Source organism: Oncorhynchus gorbuscha, linkage group LG13 (genome assembly GCF_021184085.1).
Source record: "Oncorhynchus gorbuscha isolate QuinsamMale2020 ecotype Even-year linkage group LG13, OgorEven_v1.0, whole genome shotgun sequence".
Classification (NCBI taxonomy): domain Eukaryota; kingdom Metazoa; phylum Chordata; class Actinopteri; order Salmoniformes; family Salmonidae; genus Oncorhynchus; species Oncorhynchus gorbuscha.
Genome location: NC_060185.1, coordinates 48229430 through 48253003, shown reverse-complemented (window position 1 = coordinate 48253003; position 23574 = coordinate 48229430). Strand labels below are relative to the sequence as shown.

Genomic DNA, 23574 nt, shown 5'->3' with positions numbered 1-23574 from the left:
CTCTCTCTCTCTCTCTCTCTCTCTCTCTCTGTCTCTCTCTCTCTCTCTCTCTCTCTCTGTCTCTCTCTCTCTCTCTCTCTCTCTCTCTCTCTCTCTCTCTCTCTCTCTCTCTCTCTCTCTCTCTCTCTCTCTCTCTCTCTCTCTCTGTCTCTGTCTCTCTCTCTCTCTCTCTCTCTCTCTCTCTCTCTCTCTCTCTCTGTCTCTCTCTCTCTCTCTCTCTCTCTCTCTCTGTCTCTGTCTCTCTCTCTCTCTCTCTCTCTCTCTCTCTCTCTCTCTCTCTCTCTCTCTCTCTCTCTCTCTCTCTCTCTCTCTCTGTCTCTCTCTCTCTCTCTCTCTCTCTCTCTCTCTCTCTCTCTCTCTCTCTCTCTCTCTCTCTCTCTCTCTCTCTCTCTCTCTCTCTCTCTCTCTCTCTCTCTCTCTCTCTCTGTCTCTTTGGCACTCGTACAGGCATACTGCTCCCTTCAGCTACAGCACACCAAAGCACAGTGCAGAGTGGAGGACATTATTCTTGGATCACTGTGGGTGACATTACTTCAGCTACACTGGTGAAAGACAAGGAAACAAAGGAACTAACCAAAACAGCAGCACCACATAATGACATCAGACTCCCATTAGAACAAGAACAGAATTTGGATTTCTCCAATTTCCCAATATGTGCCCTCCCTTTGGGCATTGCCACTTTGGGAAGAGTCAATTGAGGTTGCCAAGTCTACCTTTAGCTGTGATCTAACTTAATCATAGAACACTGAAGGCGGAGCATAATGGTTCTGGATGCCATTATAGAGATCATTTATCTAAGCATTTCTTGTTGAGCATCATCCTTTATCGCTATCTTTAGAAACGGTTTCCAATTCCAGTGGGACTGTGACATACTGTGTTAGCACACATGAGGCATTGTGCAACTTATTTCAAAACAGGAAGACACACGAATTCAAGTCCACAATAGACCCATACACCATAGCAAGCGCCCACCAACCCCAGGGATAGGAATTCATTCAAACATCTGCCTTCAATCAACTCCTCAGCCGTGACCCTTAGGTGTATACCTTCTATGTGCTGCATTCAGGCTCTCAATTTACAGGCGTAACTCATTTCCCTTGTAACCTACATGGGAAATCTCTTGATGATTACTAGAACGTACCCTTCATACAAAAGGAAAATTGAACTGCTATAAATGTCTTTCTGGTTAATTTGGACTGGTTTTTAGGAAATATCCAAGAAAAACATTGATGCAGTCCTAGTTCAAACAAATTACAATCTAACTTCCAAGGTACCTTAATTCATGAAGTCGTCAAACATGCCCTCACAACCTTGACATACATAATCCTCCAGTAAATCTAAATGGCCCAACCATGGCCCAACCACCTGTGATTTTAGTACAGCAATTCAAATCATCCCCTCAGCAGGTGTGCAATACAAAAACAAGTGCCACTGCAGTGTTTCGGTCTCACATTATAACAACGGACCACAGCAAGGAGTCTATTGTTACACGCTAATCCATGTACTTCAATGTCGCAAACGAGGCCCGCACATGGTGTTAGTATTACAGCACATTGCTATGTACAGGCCGTCAGCACGGTGCAGCAACACTACACAGGGGAGGAGTGCTGAGTGTCCGTGTGTGGTCTGGGGAGTATGTGGGTGAGGGTTGGTGACATTCAAAACTGTGTGTCACTCGTTCTCACTCTATCTGTGCTTGCCTGCCTGTGTGTGTGTGTGTGTGTGTGTGTGTGGGGGGGGGGGGGGGGATTCTTACGGTTTTGGCAGGGCTGTAGTAACTATTCGGCCTGTAAGGGTGGCGTGTGTCTGAAGAGGTTATGACATCAGATCGGGGTGTGGATGTAGGTATTAGCGAGGGTAGCTTAAGACGAGTACGGGTTGAACACCCCTTGACCGTGGCGCAGTCCAGACTAATCTGTGGATCAACAGGACGTCACGAGCTCATAACCAGGACACCCTTTCTATAACACCCGCCTCACACTTGTCACACACAATGATCATTAAATGCACATGCCTCAACACTTACAGGCAAACACACATTTACACACAATTGTTAACCTACACGCAAGCATTCACGCGCTCACAGACACACGGACACGAACGAACGAACGCACACACACGCGCGCACACACACACACACACAAACACATCCCTTCCCAACGCCATTTCCATTCACAATAACTTTAACAAGCCATCATCACAAGCCGTACCAAAGGACCTCTAAAAAGGCCAGACCCTTAGTTATAGTGGGGCTAAGAGGACAGGTGCAGCTAGGAAGAGAAAGGACCCCCCCTGACCCACCCCCCCCCCCTTACCCCATTGTAACCCCTAGAGTCAAATGCTACACCATAATACATGATCAAAGTCTTGACCTCCCAAGACTTGGCATGCCAGTGCATTATCTCAGGGGTCAATAAACCCCAGGTATTTCTAGGACGTCATGTGTGTGTACATGATTTGAGCGGCTTAAAATCAACCGTATTTTTAGCAACCGACAAGACTTCCAACAGATATCCACCGGGGTAGTTTACATGGCTATTTCAGAGATAAAGCATCACTAGCCCCTCCAGGAATTCAATGCCTTGGTAATGGTCAGCGTTATCTGATCGCAGACCCAACCACATATCCACCCAGTCTGATCCTGCAAACTTGACTTTCATAAAAGGGAGCTGAATGGAGCTTCAAGTTAAAAATACACGCTTAGAATTCAAAAAGAATAATAATCTAATCAAATCCAATGTTGTTGGTCACGTGCAGATATTTAGCAGATGCTATCGCAGGTGCAGCGAAATGCTTGGGATGCCAGCTCCACAGAACAAAACAGTACGCACAGTACAAAACAAAACATTGAAATGAATGAATTAGTAAATATCAATACGACCAATGTCAGAATGTAAATACATACAGAACCAGTCAAATGTTTGAACACACCTACTCATTCAAGTGTTTTTCTTTATTTGTACTATTTTCTACATTGTAGAATAATAGTGAAGACATCAAAACTATGAAATAACACATATGGAATTATGTAGTAACCAAAAAAGTGTTTAAACAAATTAAAATATAATATATATTTTAGATTCTTCAAAGTATCCATCCTTTGCCTTGATGACATTTTTGCACACTCTTGGCATTCACTCAACAAGATTCATGAGGAATGGTTTTCCATCAGTTGTGAAGAATTACCCACATATACTGAGCATTTGTTGGCTGCTTTTCCTTCACTCTGCAGTCCATTTCATCCCAAACCATCTCAATTGGGTTGAGGTCGGGTGATTGTGGAGGCCAGGTCATCTGATGCAGCACTCCATCACTCTCCATCTTGGTTAAATAGCCCTTACACAGCCTGGAGGTGTGTTTTGGGTCATTGTCTTGTTGAAAAATAAATGAAAGTCCCACGAAGTGTAAACCAGATGGGATGGCGTATAGCTGCAGAATGCTGTGGTAGTCATGCTGGTTAAGGGTGACTTGAATTCTAAATAAATCACTGACAGTGTCACTAGCAAAGCACCCCCCACACCATCACAACTCCTCCATGCTTCACGGTGGTAACCACACATGCCGAGATAATCCATTCACCTACTCTGCATCTCACAAAGTCACGGTGGTTGGAACCAAAAATCTCAAATTTGGACTCATCAGACCAAAGGACAGAGTTCCACCGGTCTAATGACTACTGCTCGTGTTTCTTGGACCAAGCAAGTCTCTTCTTCTTATTGGTGTGCTTTAGTAGTGGTTTCTTTACAGAAATTCGACCATAAAGGCTTGATTCACACGGTGTCCTCTGAACAGTTGATGTCGAGATGTGTCTGTTACTGGAAATCTGCAAAGCATTTATTTGGGCTGGTAACTCTAATGGAAGTATCCTCTGCAGCATAGGTAACTCCTGGCCTTCCTTTGTGGTGGCAGTCAGTTTCATCATAGTGCTTGATGGCTTTTGTGACTACACTTGAAGAAACTTTCAATAGTCGGATTAGTGTCTCGCTCTTTGAAAGCGGCAGCTCCAGCCTTTAGCTCAATGTGGATGTTGCCTGTAATCCATGGCTTCTGGTTGGGATATGTACGTATGGTCACTGTGGGGCCGACGTCATTGATGTACTTATTGATGAAGCCGGTGACTGAGGTGGTATACTCCTCAATGCCATTGGATGAATCCCGGAACATATTCCAGTCTGTGCTAACAAAACAGTCCTGTAGCGTAGTATCCACATTTGTATCCATCTCTGTGTGTGGAGTAAAGGTGGTGTAGAGTTGATTTCCCTCTGGTTGCACGTGACATGCTGGTAAAAATTTTATTAAACTGATTTAAGTTTGTTTGCTTTAAAGTTCCTGGTCACTAAGAGTGCCACTTCTGGATGAGCATTTTGTTGTTTGCTTATGGCCCTATAGAGTTGGTTGAGTGCGGTCTTAGTGCCAGCATCGGTCTGTGGTGGTAAATAGATGGCTACTAATAATATACATGAGAACTCGCTTGGTAGACAGTGTGGTCTACAGCTTATCATAAGATACTCTACCTCAGGCGAGCAATACCTTGAGACTTATTTAATATTAGACATTGCGCACCAGCTGTTATTGACAAGAAGACACACACACCCACACCCCTCGTCTTACGAGATGTAGCATCTCTGCTCTGCCGGTGCATGGAAAATCTCGGCAGCTTTATATTTCCCATGTCGTCGTTCAGCCACGACTCGGTAAAAAATAAGATATTGGCAGTTCTTAATGTCCCGCTGGTAGGATAATCGTAATCGTTGGTCATCATTTGTTTTTCTTCCAATGATTGAATGTTAGCAAGTACAACAGAAGGAAGTGGGAGTTTACTCGTTCGCCTACGGATTCTCAGAAGGCAGCCCGATCTGCGTCCTCTAATCCTCCATCTTTTCTTCACCCAAATGACAGGGATTTGGGCCTGTTCCCGGGAGAGCAATATATCCTTCTCGTTGGACTCGTTAAAGGAAAAAGCTTCTTCCAGTTCGTTGTGAATAATCACTGTTCTGATGTCCATAAATTATTTTTGGTCATAAGAGACGGTAGCAGCAACATAATGTACAAAATAAGGAAAAAATTAAGTTACAAACAACGCAAAAAAACTAACAAAATAGCACAATTAGTCAGGAGAAAAACGTCAGCCATCCACTTCAGCGCCATCTTTGTCGTTCAGCGCCATCACTGTTGTTTCCATGTCATTTCAATGAAATTACGTTGAACCGAAGTAGAATAGACGATGAAACTGGTCTGAAAAATTATTGATATGTTTAGCAAGCTCAGACTCCATGTCATCAGATAAGACCTTATGTGCCTCTGCTACTCTATCATAGCCTCTCTTTCGTCCAGGTATGTTTGTTAAATTATTTTGTCAATGTACCCCTTCAGTGTCATTCAGTCTATTTTTTCATAATTTGCTGCTGCTCGAATGCTCTTCTTCCCTTCTCTCCTTTCCTTAGCTGCACTCTCATGAACCTCAAGGGGGGCTAAACCGCTCCTTGTTTTACATATGCATGCACAGGGCATGTCTGTTCTGTACCAATACAAAATGCACTATCTCACATATTATGCATAAAACTGACAAAATATAATCATAATTTGTATGGGGTATGGTAGCCAATGTCTCAAATTGCCCCTTGGCATCCACCCTGTACCCTGCCCTGAACTTTAGTCACTGTTACTAGCCGGCTACCAACCGGTACTCTATCTTGCACATTAGAGACTGCTGCCCTATTTAAATTGCATATAGTTATTGAACACTGGACACTTTAATAATATTTACATACTATTTCACCCACTTCAAATGTATATACTGTATTCTGGTCAAGGCTCATACTATATAACTACTGCTGTGCACACCTTTTCCATTCCTACACTCTCCATACTGTCAATACAGTAATACAGCAGCACCCACTCCCACTCGTAGCACACGCTCCAGCAGGTATATTTCACTGGTCACCCCCGAAGCCAATTCCTCCTTTGGTCGTCTTTCCTTCCAGTTCTCTGCTGCCAATGACTGGAACAAACTGCAAAAATCTCTGGAGCTGGAAACACTTATCTTCCTCACTAGCTTTAAGCACCAGCTGTCAGAGCAGCTCACAGATTACTGCACCTGTACACATCTGTAATTTAGCCCAAACAACTACCTCTTCCCCAACTGTATGTATTTATTTATTTTGCTCCTTTGCACCCCATTATTTCTATTTCTACTTTGCACATTCTTCCACTGCAAATATACCATTCCAGTTTTTTTCTTGCTATATTGTATTTACCTCGCCACCATGGCCTTTTTTGCCTTTACCTCCCTTATCTCACCTCATCAACATGATGGTGCCACCCCCGTGAATCACGGTTGGGATGGTGTTCTTCGGTTTCCTTTTAACTCCAAACAAAATGATGGTCATTATGACCAAACAGTTCTAATTTAATTTAATCAGACTGAAGGCAATTTCTCCAAAAAGTACGATCTTTGTCCCTATGTGCAGTTGCAAACCGTAGTCTGACTTTTTTTATGGTGGTTTTTGAGGGGTGGCTTCTTCCTTGCTGAACTGCATTTCAGGTTATGTTGATAAAGAACTTATTTTACTGTGGATATAGATACTTTTGTACCTGTTTCCTCCAGAATCTGGAGGTCCTTTGCTGTTGTTCTGGGATTGATTTGCACTTTTCGCACAAAAGTACGTTCATCTCTAGGAGACAGATCACATCTCCTTCCTGAGCCGTATGACTGCTGCGTGGTCCAATGGTGTTATTCTTGAGTACTATTGTACAGATGAACGTGGTACTTTCAGGCATTTGGACATTGCTACCAAGGATGAACCAGACTTGTGGAGGTCTACAATTTTTTTTCTGAGGCCTTGGCTGATTTCCTTTGATTTTCCATGATGTCAAGCAAAGAGGCACTAGTCCAGTTGACTCAAATTATGTCACGAAGCTTCTAAAGCCATGACATAATTTTCTGGAATTTTCCAAGCTGTTTAAAAGCACAGTCAACTTAGTGTATGTAAACTTCTGACCCACTGGAATTGTGATTCAGTCAAGTATACGTGAAATAATCTGTGTGTAAACAATTGTTGAAAAATGACTTGTGTCATGCACAAAGTGGATGTCCTAACCGACTTACCAAAACTATAGTTTGTTAACAAGACATTTGTGAAGTGGTTGAAAAACGAGTTTTAATGACTCCAACCTAAGTGTATGTAAACTTCCGACTTCAACTGTATGTAATAATAACTGTTCTATTTACACAAATTCTGATTATTCCCAGGGATACACACACATCCTGAACTATATGTAGATATATTAGTTAAAAATAATACAACATTTCCCTTGACATTGTGATGCCCAATGTAAAAAAAATAGCTCAATTTACCCTACTCTACCCTACGTTAATTACCCATTGGTCTTTCTGAGGCTGAGAGTTGTTTTTCTCCATTAGACTTACAAGAAAAATAGATGAAGTTGGTAATGCCAGAAAAGATGTTGGCTATTTCACCCCTGCTCTCTCACCTCTAGTCCAAACAAACACACAGATGAGAAGGGGCTTGGTTATTCATCAGGACTGCACAGCCCTTCGTAAAGATTCACTCCAGGATCTTAAATGTGCAATATGCAGAAATTGCCCTGCCATTTCCTCGTTGCAAAGATTCAAATAGTTTGCATAATTTCAGTTTATGTGACAAAACAAGCATTCAGAATGTAGATAGTTGTTGTGACGTTGACTACCATTAAATGTGAAGACTGTACATTATCAAATCAATTGGAAAGAGGTCACTGACATCCCCGTCTTCAAAGGGGGAGACACTCTAGACTCAAACTGTTACAGACCTACAGTGCCTTGCGAAAGTATTCGGCCCCCTTGAACTTTGCGACCTTTTGCCACATTCAGGCTTCAAACATAAAGATATAAAACTGTATTTTTTTTTGTGAAGAATCAACAACAAGTGGGACACAATCATGAAGTGGGATGACATTTATTGGATATTTCAAACTTTTTTAAGTTGGTTTCTCTTGGTTTCTCTAATGACTGCCTTGCCTGGTTAACTAACTATTTCTCAGATAGAGTTCAGTGTGTAAAGTCGGAGGGCCTGTTGTCCGGCCCTCTGGCAGTCTCTATGGGGGTGCCACAGGGTTCAATTCTTGGGTCGACTCTTTTCTCTGTTTATATCAATGACGTCGCTCTTGCTGCGGGTGATTCTTTGATCCACCACTAAGCAGATGACACTATTCGGTATACATCTGGCACTTCTTTGGACACTGTGTTAACACACCTCCAAATGAGCTTTAACGCCATACAACACTCCTTCCGTGGCCTCCAACTGCTCTTAAATGTTAGTAAAACAAAATGCATGCTCTTCAACCGATCGCTGCCCACAACTGCCCAACTGACTAGCATCACTACTCTGGACGGTTCCAACTTAGAGTATGTGGACAGCTATAAATACCTAGGTGTCTGGCTAGACTGTAAACTCTCCTTCCAGACTCACATTAAGCATCTCCAATCCAAAGTTAAATCTAGAATCGGCATCCTATTTCACAACATACTACCCACTACTGCAACCTGTATGCTCTCGTTGGCTGGTCCTCGCTACATATTCATCGCCAAACCCACTGGTTCCAGGTCATCTATAAGTCTTTGCTAGGTAAAGCTCCGTCTTATATCAGCTCACTGGTCACCATAGCAACACCCACCCAGTAGCACGCATTCCAGCAGATATATTTCACTAGTCGTCCCCAAATCCAACACCTACTTTGGCTGCCTTTCCTTCTAGTTCTCTGCTGCCAATGACTGGAACGAATTGCAAACATCACTGAAGTTGGAGACTTATATCTAACTCACTAACTATAAGCGTCAGCAGTCAGAGCATCTTACCAATCGCTGGCCTACCTGGTTAAATAAAGGTGTTTTTTCCCCCTCTATGTGTAATTTAATTACATGATTAAACTAATCATGTAACTTTAATTGAATAGAGTGTCGGGGCACCACGGAATTTCTTTTGTTTGTATGTGTTCCGGAGTTCTAAATTGAGCAGCTGCTGAAAAATGAGCTCCTGTATATATTGAGATTTAAATGTTTTTTTAGAGTGAAGTACATCAAAAAAATCAAGAGAAAACTGCAAGACTCAATAGAAGACAAAACAAGGAACAAACCAAAAAAAGACAGGCTTTTGAAAAATTAACTATTTTTCATAAAATTGTACAGTTATCTTAGCTAGCTGAATTGCTAGCAGAATTGTTTACTTGTTGCTAAGCAGTTGCTAGGGATTCTCCTGGAAGAAGCTAGCTAGCTTACAAAGAATAACAACAAAAAAATATCTAGTTAACAGAAGAAAGGAAGACAAAATAAGGACAAAAGAAGGACAGAAGAAAAAGGAAAAGAAAGAGGACAACAAAGTGAAACAGTCAGCACTTCTATTGCAACTTCGTATTTCGTCGTCCTAACGTAGTCTACACTACTATCTGCCCAGCAGCTAGCCAGCTAGCATACGTCCACCGTCTACCAAATAGCAGCACTGTAGAAACTATTACACTCAACTGAACGACTTGATTAGTGTAGTGTTAGCTAGCTACATAGTTGTCTTTGCTGTCTTCGTATCCAAGATAATTGTGTAGTTTAGAGCGTGTAGTCTTAGAGTGATTATCTTAATTTACCGAGGTTAGCTAGCCAGCTATTTGTCGTCCTTAACGTAGGAGACACTGCTAGCTAGCCAACAGCTAGCCAACGTCTACTGAATAGAACTTCCGCACTCAACAACCCGGTCGCATTCCGCTTCGCTCCACAGGTAGTATGACATTTTTCATTTCATTTCATTACAGCACAACGGTTTGATTTGTTTGATCGTAGCTAGCTACATAGCTAGCTACATAGCCGTCTGTGTATCAAAGATACTTGTGTAGTCTAAAGCGATTTTCTAGGTTAGCTAGCCAGCTATTGTCGTTCTTTTAACGCAACGTAACGTAATCAACACTGCTAGCTAGCCAGCTAGCCCCCGAATAGCAGCACTGTAGAAACTATTACACTCAACGGAACGACTTGATTAGTGTAGTGTCAACAACGCAGCCACTGCCAGCTAGCCTACAAAGTCAACAACGCAGCCACTGCCAGCTAGCCTACTTCAGCAGTACTGTATCATTTTAATCATTTTAGTCAATAAGATTCTTGCTACGTAAGCTTAACTTTCTGAACATTTGAGACGTGTAGTCCACTTGTCATTCCAATCTCCTTGCATTAGCGTAGCCTCTTCTGTAGCCTGTCAACTATGTGTCTGTCTATCCCTGTTCTCTCCTCTCTGCACAGACCATACAAACGCTCCACACCGCGTGGCCGCTGCCACCCTAATCTGGTGGTCCCAGCGCGCACGACCCACGTGGAGTTCCAGGTCTCCGGTAGCCTCTGGAACTGCCGATCTGCAGCCAACAAGGCAGAGTTCATCTCAGCCTATGCCTCCCTCCAGTCCCTCGACTTCTTGGCACTGACAGAAACATGGATCACCACAGATAACACTGCTACTCCTACTGCTCTCTCTTCGTCCGCCCACGTGTTCTCGCACACCCCGAGAGCTTCTGGTCAGCGGGGTGGTGGCATCGGGATCCTTATCTCTCCCAAGTGGTCATTCTCTCTTTCTCCCCTTACCCATCTGTCTATCGCCTCCTTTGAATTTCATGCTGTCACAGTTACCAGCCCTTTCAAGCTTAACATCCTTATCATTTATCGCCCTCCAGGTCCCCTCGGAGAGTTCATCAATGAGCTTGATGCCTTGATAAGCTCCTTTCCTGAGGACGGCTCACCTCTCACAGTTCTGGGCGATTTTAACCTCCTCACGTCTACCTTTGACTCATTCCTCTCTGCCTCCTTCTTTCCACCCCTCTCCTCTTTTGACCTCACCCTCTCACCTTCCCCCCCTACTCACAAGGCAGGCAATACGCTCGACCTCATCTTTACTAGATGCTGTTTTTCCACTAATCTCATTGCAACTCCCCTCCAAGTCTCCGACCACTACCTTGTATCCTTTTCCCTCTCGCTCTCATCCAACACTTCCCACACTGCCCCTACTCGGATGGTATCGCGCCGTCCCAACCTTCGCTCTCTCTCCCCCGCTACTCTCTCCTCTTCCATCCTATCATCTCTTCCCTCTGCTCAAACCTTCTCCAACCTATCTCCTGATTCTGCCTCCTCAACCCTCCTCTCCTCCCTTTCTGCATCCTTTGACTCTCTATGTCCCCTATCTTCCAGGCCGGCTCGGTCCTCCCCTCCCGCTCCGTGGCTTGACGACTCATTGCGAGCTCACAGAACAGGGCTCCGGGCAGCCGAGCGGAAATGGAGGAAAACTCGCCTCCCTGCGGACCTGGCATCCTTTCACTCCCTCCTCTCTACATTTTCCTCCTCTGTCTCTGCTGTTAAAGCCACTTTCTACCACTCTAAATTCCAAGCATCTGCCTCTAACCCTAGTAAGCTCTTTGCCACCTTCTCCTCCCTCCTGAATCCTCCTCCCCTCCCCCTCCTCCCTCTCTGCAGATGACTTCGTCAACCATTTTGAAAAGAAGGTCGACGACATCCGATCCTCGTATGCTAAGTCAAACGACACCGCTGGTTCTGCTCACACTGCCCTACCCTGTGCTCTGACCTCTTTCTCCCTCTCTCTCCAGATGAAATCTCGCGTCTTGTGATGGCCGGCCGCCCAACAACCTGCCCGCTCGACCCTATCCCCTCCTCTCTTCTCCAGACCATTTCCGGAGACCTTCTCCCTTACCTCACCTCGCTCATCAACTTATCCCTGACCGCTGGCTACGTCCCTTCCGTCTTCAAGAGAGCGAGAGTTGCACCCCTTCTGAAAAAACCTACACTCGATCCCTCCGATGTCAACAACTACAGACCAGTATCCCTTCTTTCTTTTCTCTCCAAAACTCTTGAACGTGCCGTCCTTGGACAGCTCTCCCGCTATCTCTCTCAGAATGACCTTCTTGATCCAAATCAGTCAGGTTTCAAGACTAGTCATTCAACTGAGACTGTTCTTCTCTGTATCACGGAGGCGCTCCGCACCGCTAAAGCTAACTCTCTCTCCTCTGCTCTCATCCTTCTAGACCTATCGGCTGCCTTCGATACTGTGAACCATCAGATCCTCCTCTCCACCCTCTCCGAGTTGGGCATCTCCGGCGCGGCCCACGCTTGGATTGCGTCCTACCTGACAGGTCGCTCCTACCAGGTGGCGTGGCGAGAATCTGTCTCCTCACCACGCGCTCTCACCACTGGTGTCCCCCAGGGCTCTGTTCTAGGCCCTCTCCTATTCTCGCTATACACCAAGTCACTTGGCTCTGTCATAACCTCACATGGTCTCTCCTATCATTGCTATGCAGACGACACACAATTAATCTTCTCCTTTCCCCCTTCTGATGACCAGGTGGCGAATCGCATCTCTGCATGTCTGGCAGACATATCAGTGTGGATGACGGATCACCACCTCAAGCTGAACTTCGGCAAGACGGAGCTGCTCTTCCTCCCAGGGAAGGACTGCCCGTTCCATGATCTCGCCATCACGGTTGACAACTCCATTGTGTCCTCCTCCCAGAGCGCTAAGAACCTTGGCGTGATCCTGGACAACACCCTGTCGTTCTCAACTAACATCAAGGCGGTGGCCCGTTCCTGTAGGTTCATGCTCTACAACATCCGCAGAGTACGACCCTGCCTCACACAGGAAGCGGCGCAGGTCCTAATCCAGGCACTTGTCATCTCCCGTCTGGATTATTGCAACTCGCTGTTGGCTGGGCTCCCTGCCTGTGCCATTAAACCCCTACAACTCATCCAGAACGCTGCAGCCCGTCTAGTGTTCAACCTTCCCAAGTTCTCTCACATCACCCCGCTCCTCCGCTCTCTCCACTGGCTTCCAGTTGAAGCTCGCATCCGCTACAAGACCATGGTGCTTGCCTACGGAGCTGTGAGGGGAACGGCACCTCAGTACCTCCAGGCTCTGATCAGGCCCTACACCCAAATAAGGGCACTGCGTTCATCCACCTCTGGCCTGCTCGCCTCCCTACCACTGAGGAAGTACAGTTCCCGCTCAGCCCAGTCAAAACTGTTCGCTGCTCTGGCTCCCCAATGGTGGAACAAACTCCCTCACGACACCAGGACAGCGGAGTCAATCACCACCTTCCGGAGACACCTGAAACCCCACCTCTTTAAGGAATACCTAGGATAGGATAAAGTAATCCTTCTCACCCCCTCCCCCCTTAAAATATTTAGATGCACTATTGTAAAGTGGCTGTTCCACTGGATGTCATAAGGTGAATGCACCAATTTGTAAGTCGCTCTGGATAAGAGCGTCTGCTAAATGACTTAAATGTAAATGTAAATGTGTCATTTTCCCAAATACAACTCTTCAGATATTTTCATATATTATCAAAACAGTCGCTTATTAATGAATTGTACTTCATCAGTGTCATTACCGAATGTCGCAAACCCTTGGATATCTGAACGAACCCTAGCATAGAATCATGAATCAGCGACACACAAATTGGCTTAATTATTTATTTTCTATAACGAACTTAATCAATCACAGAAATGCATGATAAACACACCATTAGTTACGCATTGGGTACTAACCATGACCCAAGGAAAAGTCCCTAGTGGACGAAACCGATATGACGGCTTGGTAGACAAAGGACAGGGGGTGTGGAATGCTCAAGTGTTGGAGACTCATAGCTGATATCTACACCCATAGAAATGGCTAATACTTTAAATATGGACAACCGCTCATTCGAAAAGAAATTGCAATTGACATATTTAGGTGCGTATGTCTTGTTGTCTCTCTCTGTGGTCGCCGGTCCATCCGCTGGAGAGAGTCGTCAGAAAAGCCTCTGGTTGCGTTCCTAATGGACACGTCAGGCGCGGTTGTCGTATTCTTCATCCTAGGCTATGTACATTTCCAGCTACAGACTGAAAAGGCCTCGTCTAAGATTTGCTCGTGCTGTGGAAATGGTTTAGAGTTTCACAATTTCTAGCCGTGTACCAACGCTACGTGCTGTATGGTCTCCTCGGCCTGTAGAGTTGTAGTTCTTAACCATTTCACATGTAGCTACCACTCCATACTTTTCTGGTCTCATGGTCTATTTGTGTTGTAGTCATTTCAACGTGGGGACTCTGTCTTGATGTTCTCTGACTTTAGTTTGTAGATTTCTTAACCATTCCAACATGTAGCCACCGCTTCATGCTTTTCTGGTCTTGTAGGTTTAAACCGTTTGTCAGCGGTGTTTCCACCGCTGCACGCTGTCTAATGTAAATGTTGTCGGAAGTTGCTTTTTATAGAAGAAAAGGCTGTACCATGATGCCTAACGTAATGTCTGGCGTCACGGGGGCATGGCCACTGGCTAGTTAAAACTTTATACCTAAACAAGTATCTTGTTTAAAAGGTCAACATCACATTACATCTTCTCACAAATAGTTTTATATTGAATCATATATTTTACACAACATTCAGGTAGAAAACGAATAACTGAGGAATGTACACTTCCAGAGATATCGTTATCGTGTCCTACTGCCTGATGTCACAAATGTAAAACATCTTTGACATAAAATACCCAAGGACCATTCCCACATTCTCAAAAATAGAAATATTGTTTAATTCTGAAATTTTATGGATTAGGAGTTTTGGCCAGAAAAGTTCTTTAGTCTCCCAGAGGTTTCTTTCCTCTCAATATTCCATGGCAGCAAAGAGAGTTTCTACCAGGAATTTATGACCGCTGTAAAACCTGAGGTGAGAGAGAGAGTGGGAGAGGGGAGGAGCCACGATATACACCCAAAAGGGTCACGTCGTGACACAATCAAAGTACCATCTAAACTGCTGTGAAATATTTGTTCAATAATCCCCTTCAAAAATGTTTCAGCTGTTTCAAGCTGGTGTACAGAACCGAAAGTAAAAGACGCAAAAAACTAAACTTAAGAACAAGAAGCATAGGAATAGCACACATAGAACAGATCTACCACTTCTTAGACTTGCTTTCTACGAGAATGACAAATCTCACATTTCTTTGTGAATTTGGTCAGGTCGCCCAAAAAGTTAAATATTGCAGCTTTAATTAAGCACAACAAATGTGTAACATATAGTACAAATTGGATTTGTAACTTAATACAAATTGCAAAATTTAAAAACAAAAAGAAATTCAGGACGTAATGTATCATATGAAATGGATGACATAGTACACAATTGGATGACGTAGTACACACAAAACGGGGACGACAGTTGGTGGGTTGATGTCAGTGCCAATAAGGCACTCGCCTCAAAAGATGCTGAGGAGTCTTAGGGTTACCCCACTAAGGATTGTGTCCATATCACAGTTGGTGCTAACAATTAGCGTTAACAAACTGTATGATCATGTGTGGATTCTCAAATACATGGGATTTAGTTGGTCTAAAGCCTGAGTAACTATATTGTATTACTGTACATTGTACAGCACTATGTGTAGAAAGCAGTCAGGTACTCTACTACAAAGCAAACCTATAGAGCAATGTGCATCATAATATACCATATCACCCAGACATACAAATGTAGGGTACCATGTGGTTGTTGGATCATTGTTAAGTGGTCACACTAGTCTGTACATAGCTAAACGAAACACGTTAAAAGGATAATAAACAGAGGAGAATGTGAATGGATGGATATCCTATGATTTGAGTAGTTATTGATCCAGCCTGCTCATTATCTGACTTTAAAAAAATATGTATTTAAATATATTTTTCACCCCAAAAATATATTTTCCCCCAAAATAAGATATTCCTCCATATATTCCTATACACTTCCCTCACTGTAGTAAGACCTTACACTTCACCCCGTCAGCTGTATAAGTTAAATATGTCCCTGATTAAGTGATATGTGTAAATGTACCGTGACAGAATGAAGTGCGTAGTTGAATCTGCATCGCTGGTTCCTCTGATGAGAAGACAGCGTAAAGGGCTGTCTTTTGACAACTACAATGTGTTCCTCACACGACAAATTCCATCCCACTGCCTCATCTAGATGAATATTGTCCCATGCTCTCCCTGTATCTAGAGCATGAATATTTCAATCCCGTCTTGTATGCACACATGACTGTAAGTCGCTTTGGATAAAAGCGTCTGCTAAATGGCATATATTATTATATTATTATAAACATTGGACATTATGACACTCATTGACTTGGCAGGGTCCATTGGCAGTGCCCATAATTCCACTTGCGCTAAACAGGATCCATTGTTACCGGCATCCTCTTATTGACTCTGGATCTACGCCTTTCTATCTCAAATTCATCCCCTCCACTCACTCTCTTAGTGAAATAGCAAGATGCAGCACTTGCTGCCCTGACCTGGCTAAAACACATGACTCTGAGTCTCCCGATATAGAAAAGCATGAGCCGTGTAAGCACATGCAACCCTGTCCTCCGGCGTAGGACACATTTCTGCAAGCTCGGCAGAACCTGCAGTGATTTGGCTGGCACCCCAGGGGTAGATGGAGGGAGACGGGTGCAGAGAGAGAGAGAGAGAGAGAGAGAGAGAGAGAGAGAGAGAGAGAGATAAAGGGATTGAGCAAGAGAGAGTTAGAGAGAGGAGACGAAAAATGCCAGTATAAAGTCAGCTTTTGGACTCACCGAGCAGAAGTGTGACGACAACACTTGCGTGGACGGTGTCTCCTGAGCGCAAACACCTGGACATAGTGAACCTGCCGCTTCCTCTGGACCCCATATCCTACTGGGTCCGTCTGGCAATCTGTCAGTCTGTCTGGCAATCTGTATGTCTGTCAGTCCTCCCCTGGATACACACTCTGGGTGTGTGTGTGTGTGTGTGTGTGTGGCTGGAGCAAGCAGGGGTGCGGGTGGGATAGAGGGGAGGGGCAGGGTGAGGTGGGACGCAGAGCGAGCAAAGAAATAAAAACGCAAGACTTGTCAGTCTGCAAAGTCCTGCTGTGATTGTCTCCCTCCTCTTCTCCCTCCTTTGCGGTGAGTCCCAGAGAAGAAGAGTGAATTGATGGCTTATTCCTGGATTATGAGTCCTGTCTACCCTTCTGTATGTGCCAGGCTGGAGACAGACAGAAAGAGAGAGTAACAGAAAGAGACAGACGAAGGGAAGGCTCCTGCACCTGATCCAGTCTCTCTCTCTTTGCTTCAGTCGCTCACTCTCACTCGCCGACACACTGATTATCTGCTGAATCCCTCAGCCTGAGAGCTAGAGCAAGCAGAGGAGAGGGAAAAAAACTCACTCAGAGAGAGCGAGCATCTGCACCGCAGAGCAATGGAGCTGTGGAGGCAGTCGGGGGATGTCAGCGTTGCCCCTTACGGAGAGCTGCATGTGGGGGGAGGGAGCGGCGAGGACAGCAGAGCCTGGAGCTCAGGCAGAAAGGCAGCAGGCAGCAGGCGGTATGTGTCTCCCTAGCCGGCACAGGGAGGAATGAGCGGGGAGGGAGAGCCACTGCAGCAGAGGCATGGAGGACAGAGTGAGAGAGCTGGAGGGAAAGAGGGGAGGGGGAGGGATGGGAGAGGAGAGGAGTTGAATGGGGACCTTCAGCCTGATTGCATCTGGGGGCTATCTCACACTAGAGGGTCCTGCAACCCACCCTGTCTATCACTGCGCCCGTTGCCGGGTTTAGGAGGATTTCTCTGGGTACACTGCCATCTATACCCCCCTCCATCCTGGATCACCTCCCACCACTCTCCATCAACTTTCCAAATATTTTAAAATAATGACTTTTCCTTGAAAGCTATTTTTATTTCACCTAGCCACACACACTTGTGTTTTGTCTCCATGACTCATCTAATTCCCCCTACATGTACCATTCCATGACTCATCTAATTCCCCCTACATGTACCATTCCATGACTCATCTAATTCCCCCTACATGTACCATTCAATCAGTTCTTGTTCAATCCAGTTGGATTTCGAACAAAGAGAGTTCATTTTTTCTCTCTGTGAGTTTTAAAAACCGAGGGGTTCCTGCAATGCAGGCTGTGACCAGTGAAGTCACTGAGGTCAACTACCAGATTAGATGCCATGCCAGATAATTGATGTGCATGCATGCACAGTAGCATGCCATTATTGACACATGTTCAGATTGTATGGGTCTTCATAGTCCTGCTAAAACATCTCTGTCGCATCTGTTGTTTCTGCAGCAGCATTGACGATACTTTATCACAAACGCGTTTCACTCTATCAACAAGCTCTCCAAAAAATGACGAAATCAGTAAAATACCACTAAAATAACCAACGTTTAAGAAAGGCTGTCGTAATCGCAATCACGTTGACTGATTTCCGTGTGCACGCACAAAATGTCCTGTACATGTTGCTTTGAACTTGACGCTCTGCCTCTCTCCCACCCCCACCCTGTCACCCATATGATTGAGGGCCCTTAATGCGTGACCTCCACCACCTGTCACTGGTTGAGTGGGAGTAGGTGTCGGGTCACCCATTCCCATGGCAGTGGGTGCTTGATGCCTGGGGAGGGTGTGTGAGATGAGGGGTGTGGGTGTGTGAGAGGGGTGTGGAGATGAGGGGTGCGGCAAGGTGAGAGGTACAGAGACCCCTTAAAAAAAGTATCTGTAATTGACCTATGAGGGTTCACGTGAAAGAATCCAGAGGGGCAAGGGTCAAAGGTCATGTAAATGGGGATGCCAACAAAAACACTAAATATTGAGTAATATTGTAGCCGAACATCCCCACTTTGATAAAGGCACTGCAACAGTCCTTCCGACTACTAGTCTTGAGTGTGTAAAGGGCTGTGTGTGTGTGTGTGTGTGTGTGTGTGTGTGTGTGTGTGTGTGTGTGTGTGTGTGTGTGTGTGTGTGTGTGTGTGTGTGTGTGTGTGTGTGTGTGTGTGTGTGTGTGTGTGTGTGTGTGTGTGTGTGTGTGTGTGTGTGTGAGCTGCTCTATATGAGGTGATTGATGCTTGTCATTCAGCATGATGTCAACCTTGATCTGAGAACAGCTTTCACCCTGGCATGGGAAGTGTGTGTGTGTGTGTGAGTTTGTCAGTGCACATGTGTGCTTGCGTGCATGCTTCCGTGCTTGCGTGTGTGTAGCACGCAATGCAGGGGTCTCCCGGTTGAAGGTGACTCCATAATTAGTTTGTAAATAAATATTTCGATGATTAATGTATATAGAGGAAACTTTGCCAGGTGCAGTCCAATAATAGAGCGGAATTCACAGCAATAATGAATATAACTGCGTGTGTGTTAATTGAATTGATTATTATGAAAACACTCGCACATTCCTCACTTAACACATTACATTAGCACATCAGCAGTGGATCCTCTTCTTGAATAATCAATCGTTCCATATAAATAAAACCACCATGTTCACCACAATGAAATCGTTTTCACTGATGACGGACGTAAGGAGCTTCATGAGTGGTTTGATAGGGGCATCTTCACTGAGGCAGTGACAGTGCTGTAGAAGTGACACGTTCCTGGTGGGACTGACGGATTCATGAGTCTGCACCTTCCCACCACATACACATAAAACACAGGTGCACGTACACGTGTGTACAGACGCGCGCAGTCCTTCTGAATTCAGGACGATGTGACCTTGGGCTAGATGTTGCAGCATCATGTGTGTTGAGGACGAGGGGCGGGGGGGAATTGGGAAGGGAAGAAATTCCCATTATGTAGTCTGCAGTATAGCGCTGGGCAGAGGAACGGAGGGCGGGTGTGACTGCTATCAACTCAGAGAGATGTGAGATAGGGGAGAGAGGAAGGGAAGGCAGGGCGGGGAGTCGGGCGGGCGAGACGGGATAGGTGAGACCATGGCGTGTGGCGGGTTGGTTGGAATGGCGATAGGGTATAAATGAAAACAGTTTAGGGAGTATATTTTTGGGGAACGGACAGTGAAGAGAGTGGCTATAGTGGATGATACGTGCCCTAGTATCTATAGCTCTCGTGACTTGGAGCAAGGAAAACAACACAGAGTTCCCGGGATTCAGAACTCTGTCCTTGTGCGCTGTCGCTGGACTTAAACGGGACAAACGTAATATTTGGATTTCTGAAGCACACGATGGAGCCCTGTGGAGTATGAGAAAGAAACGCATAGAGGTGCTGTCACGACTTCCGCCGAAGTCGGCCCTTCTCCTTGTCCGGGTGGTGTTCGGCGGTCGACGTCCCCGGCTTTCTAGTCACCACCGATCCATCTTTCAGTTGCGTTTTGTTTTGTCTGTATTACACACACACCTGGTTTCCATTCTCATATCACGTTCCTTATTTAACACTCTGGCATACATTTCTGTTCTGTCCGCAATTGTTTATTGTCGTTAGTGGTTGTGTTTTGTGCGAGTGTATTTTGTATGTTCCTATTTGGAATTTTGCTTGATTCTTTGAGTAAACTCAGTTGTGTTACTCAATACCTGTTTCCTGCGCCTGACTCCGCTATAACTCTGCACCAAATCGCTGACAGATGCCCCTCACCTGGAGACTGAGCGAAGAGTAAAGCACTGGGTGCTGAGGAGAGGGAACCATAGTGATCCTAGGAAATGACTGTCTGTAATTCTATGGACGGAACAACATGGTGGTGGGACGGACAAGAAAGGGATTTGCTTCCCTCTACTACTGTGACTGAGGGTAGCATGATGAAGCAACACTCAGAGTGAGAGAGGAGGGGAGGGTTGGGCAGCGGACGGATGCAGAGGGGAGGGGAGGGGAAGCGAGGGAGGACATGATTGGAGGACAGCTGGAGGGGAGACAGAGGAGGGAAAGTCTTCAGAGACATTTACGCATATAGAATGCTCAGCCCTGACCTAGCATTCACGCACCTTAGTCTCTCTCGATCATTCCGTCCCTCTTTGTCTCTGCCTTCACTAAGTCCCCTCCCTTTGCAAAGGTAAAATGGTGCATCGAGCCTCGCCTACCTGAGATTTAGAACTGTGACCTTAGCCATCCCAGTAAGAACTCAGGGAGAAATAGAAAGGAAAGGAGGACAGAGCTGCCCCCCCCCCTTCCCTCACCATCCCTCTCTCCCTGCCTTCCTCCCGTCCACCCTCTGCTTCTCCCCCTCCCTCTCTCTATCACACACACACACGTTCTCTCTTCCTCGTAGCAGCCAGTGCATGTACAGAGCTCAGAGTAAGGCCTATATGCGAGGACACGGATGAAGATAGGTTGGGCCGTAGTTTCTCATTTTTGCTCCTTCGTTTACTCTTTGTTTTGCACGTGTGGTGTCCGTGAGGTTGTTTTATTTCTTTGTTTTCCGCCACGGGGACCTTGACAAGGTGAGTGACCGTCTTGTCTGAAGTTCTGAACCACTATGTTGTGGCAAAGGTGAAAGGTGTTGTAGCCACACATTCCTAATTGTAGTTCTACTGCTGTACGTTCAGTGTTTTGCATCGTGTGATGGTGATCAAATGTGTGTGTGTGTGTGTGTGTGTGTTTGTCTGTGTATGGGCGATTGCTATTTGTGTGGAGTAAAATAAAATGATGACCGGCTCTGGAGATAGTTTATCCAAATGATATGTTCTTGTGTACCGGCTGGCAGTGGCATCATTGGGAAAGGAGCAATACTGTGTGTCCCTATAAGTTCTGATAGAGGTATTACTTGCTTTATTGCAGTTAGCTGTTGAAGGGGCCGTATTGCAGTATGTCGTGAATTAGGCCCCTAAAAAAACATACACTTTGTATTCTTACGGTAAGCAAGTGTAAACTGAGTCTTCTCAGGTGACCTCTCAAGATGACGTCAGCATCTTCATTTTCAGCACCACGTGGTGCGCTCTTACGCGGGATAGTACGATTTTGCATGGAATGTTTACCACAGTGCAATGTATGTCAACCGCATTCAGCCGATAACCTCCGTTTGTGGCGTGCATCATTGAAAAGACCTGTCTCAAGTGAGAGTGACAGGTGTGGCTACTAAGGGCCCGAGAAACTGGACTGCGGCGTTCACGTTGGTGTGTTTCGCCGTTGGAGTCAGTATGACTGTAGTAGAGCAAATGGAGCACAGCATGTCAGAGATTCACTAACTCCATGACGGGCTACTGTGAGACATCAGCGTGACCCGAACATCTGACGATTTGACTGACGTGGAAATCTGACCGCTGATTTAATGCCAGGATCAACATGTTTGATCCATCTTGGCACGGCACTCAAATGAAAACATCTGGGCTGTAAGAGTCGCAGCTTTTTTTCCTGATGGACACGATCCGCCACAATTTGGACGCAATCGTCGCATGGGCACAATGCATTTTGGGGAGTAGACAATCTTTTTTTTTGCAAGACAGGATGTACCACTAGGTGTCCTGTCAGGTCATCATGGTGGATTCGAGCTTTTATGCTTGTGATGGGTAAGTTGTTATGTGCGTTGATGGCTAACCCCACTAACAATTTGACAACACCGTAATCATCAAGATTAGACAAGTAAAGATACACTGCCATGGTTGTTTTTAAAAGCAGTTTAACAGTATCATTCAGGAGGTGTTCGGAAGTCCAGGTTGCTGGCTTTGCTTAAACACTGCAGTCAGATATCTGTTTTGAAATGGCTGGTGTCCAGGTGGTTATGTGTCCTCTGTCGACAGTTCCACCACCATGTTCTCTAGGGAGGCTTCTTCAGACCTGCCCAGGGCCTTGGTACTCTGCGGAAGAGAAGGCTAGGACTCATGTGGGGTTGACTATTTTCATGATCAATTGCGACTGGGCTATTTCTTCACGAACCAGCCAGAGTAATCCACAACGGAGCTGAACCTCCTCAATAGGCCACAACATGGAGTTCTCTCAAGTGGGTATGACTAATCTGGTCTAGCACTGAGAAGCAACAGTCATGTATCTGGCGCTGCGTGTCTGGGTTTGAAAGTTTGTAACTATTAAATGTTTTGACGCTCATTGTTAATATTTCTCAAGAGCGGTTTGGAACTATTCCATCTAACTTTAAAAGGAAATGGTACTTTCCTCTGAGACTGAAAAGTCCATATATTTTTTCAGTTTGTGAAAATAATAACTTGAATTCATCATTGGGCTTAGTATTCAGTACGTGGCTCTCATCAGACCCAGTTCTGTTGAGGTATGTCTTTTATAATCAGCATGACTAACAGGAACTAAATACAGGCTTCAGAGAGGGAGACCGATTTTCAGATGAGCTCGATTTCTCTTGATCAGGATTTCACAGAATTGAGAGGAGGTGTTTTAAAGGGGAGCGGAGGAAAGAGAGAGAGCGAATAACTCCAATGGGATGATGACTTAAGAGCTGAAGACTGGAGAGCTGGAGGAATTAGAAATATTGTGTGTTATGTAATGCAGTTAAGATCAATAGAGAAACCAACAAATAGCTTGGCTATGGTCTTCCGAGTTGTATATTCTGAGACCAGATTTACTGACGGCTATTTAGGAGTTTTAACTGTTTCAGTAATACACTCCTGGCAAAATACTCCAGCTTTTAGTGTTGGCAGCTCCCTCTCCTTCCACAAAAACACACCTCCAACACACACACACACACACCTATACCTAACTGACTCTAGGGCAGACGGCTGAGGTGATATAATTGCTGGCACTGGATAGCAGCTGCGGCATTTTTGACCTAGTATGTCTGAGTAGGATTTGACCTGTGCAACAGAGTACTTGTGTGTGTCTATAACTGAGTTTGTGAGCATTAATTTGTCCCCTT

The 23574-nt window shown here is 45.2% G+C and overlaps 1 protein-coding gene across 2 annotated transcripts in view; it reads right to left on the bottom strand.

Annotated features, from left to right (window-relative positions):
* Positions 1-17384, bottom strand: part of LOC123993043 (sodium channel subunit beta-4-like) — a 33360-nt gene extending 15976 nt beyond the window's left edge. For both annotated transcript variants that reach the window (XM_046294787.1, XM_046294786.1), the window contains exon 1: positions 16600-17384. In XM_046294787.1, the coding sequence (XP_046150743.1) occupies positions 16600-16693 (94 nt within the window). In that variant the 5' untranslated portion in view covers positions 16694-17384. The remainder of the gene's footprint in view (positions 1-16599) is intronic.
* Positions 17385-23574: the final 6190 nt, after the last annotated feature.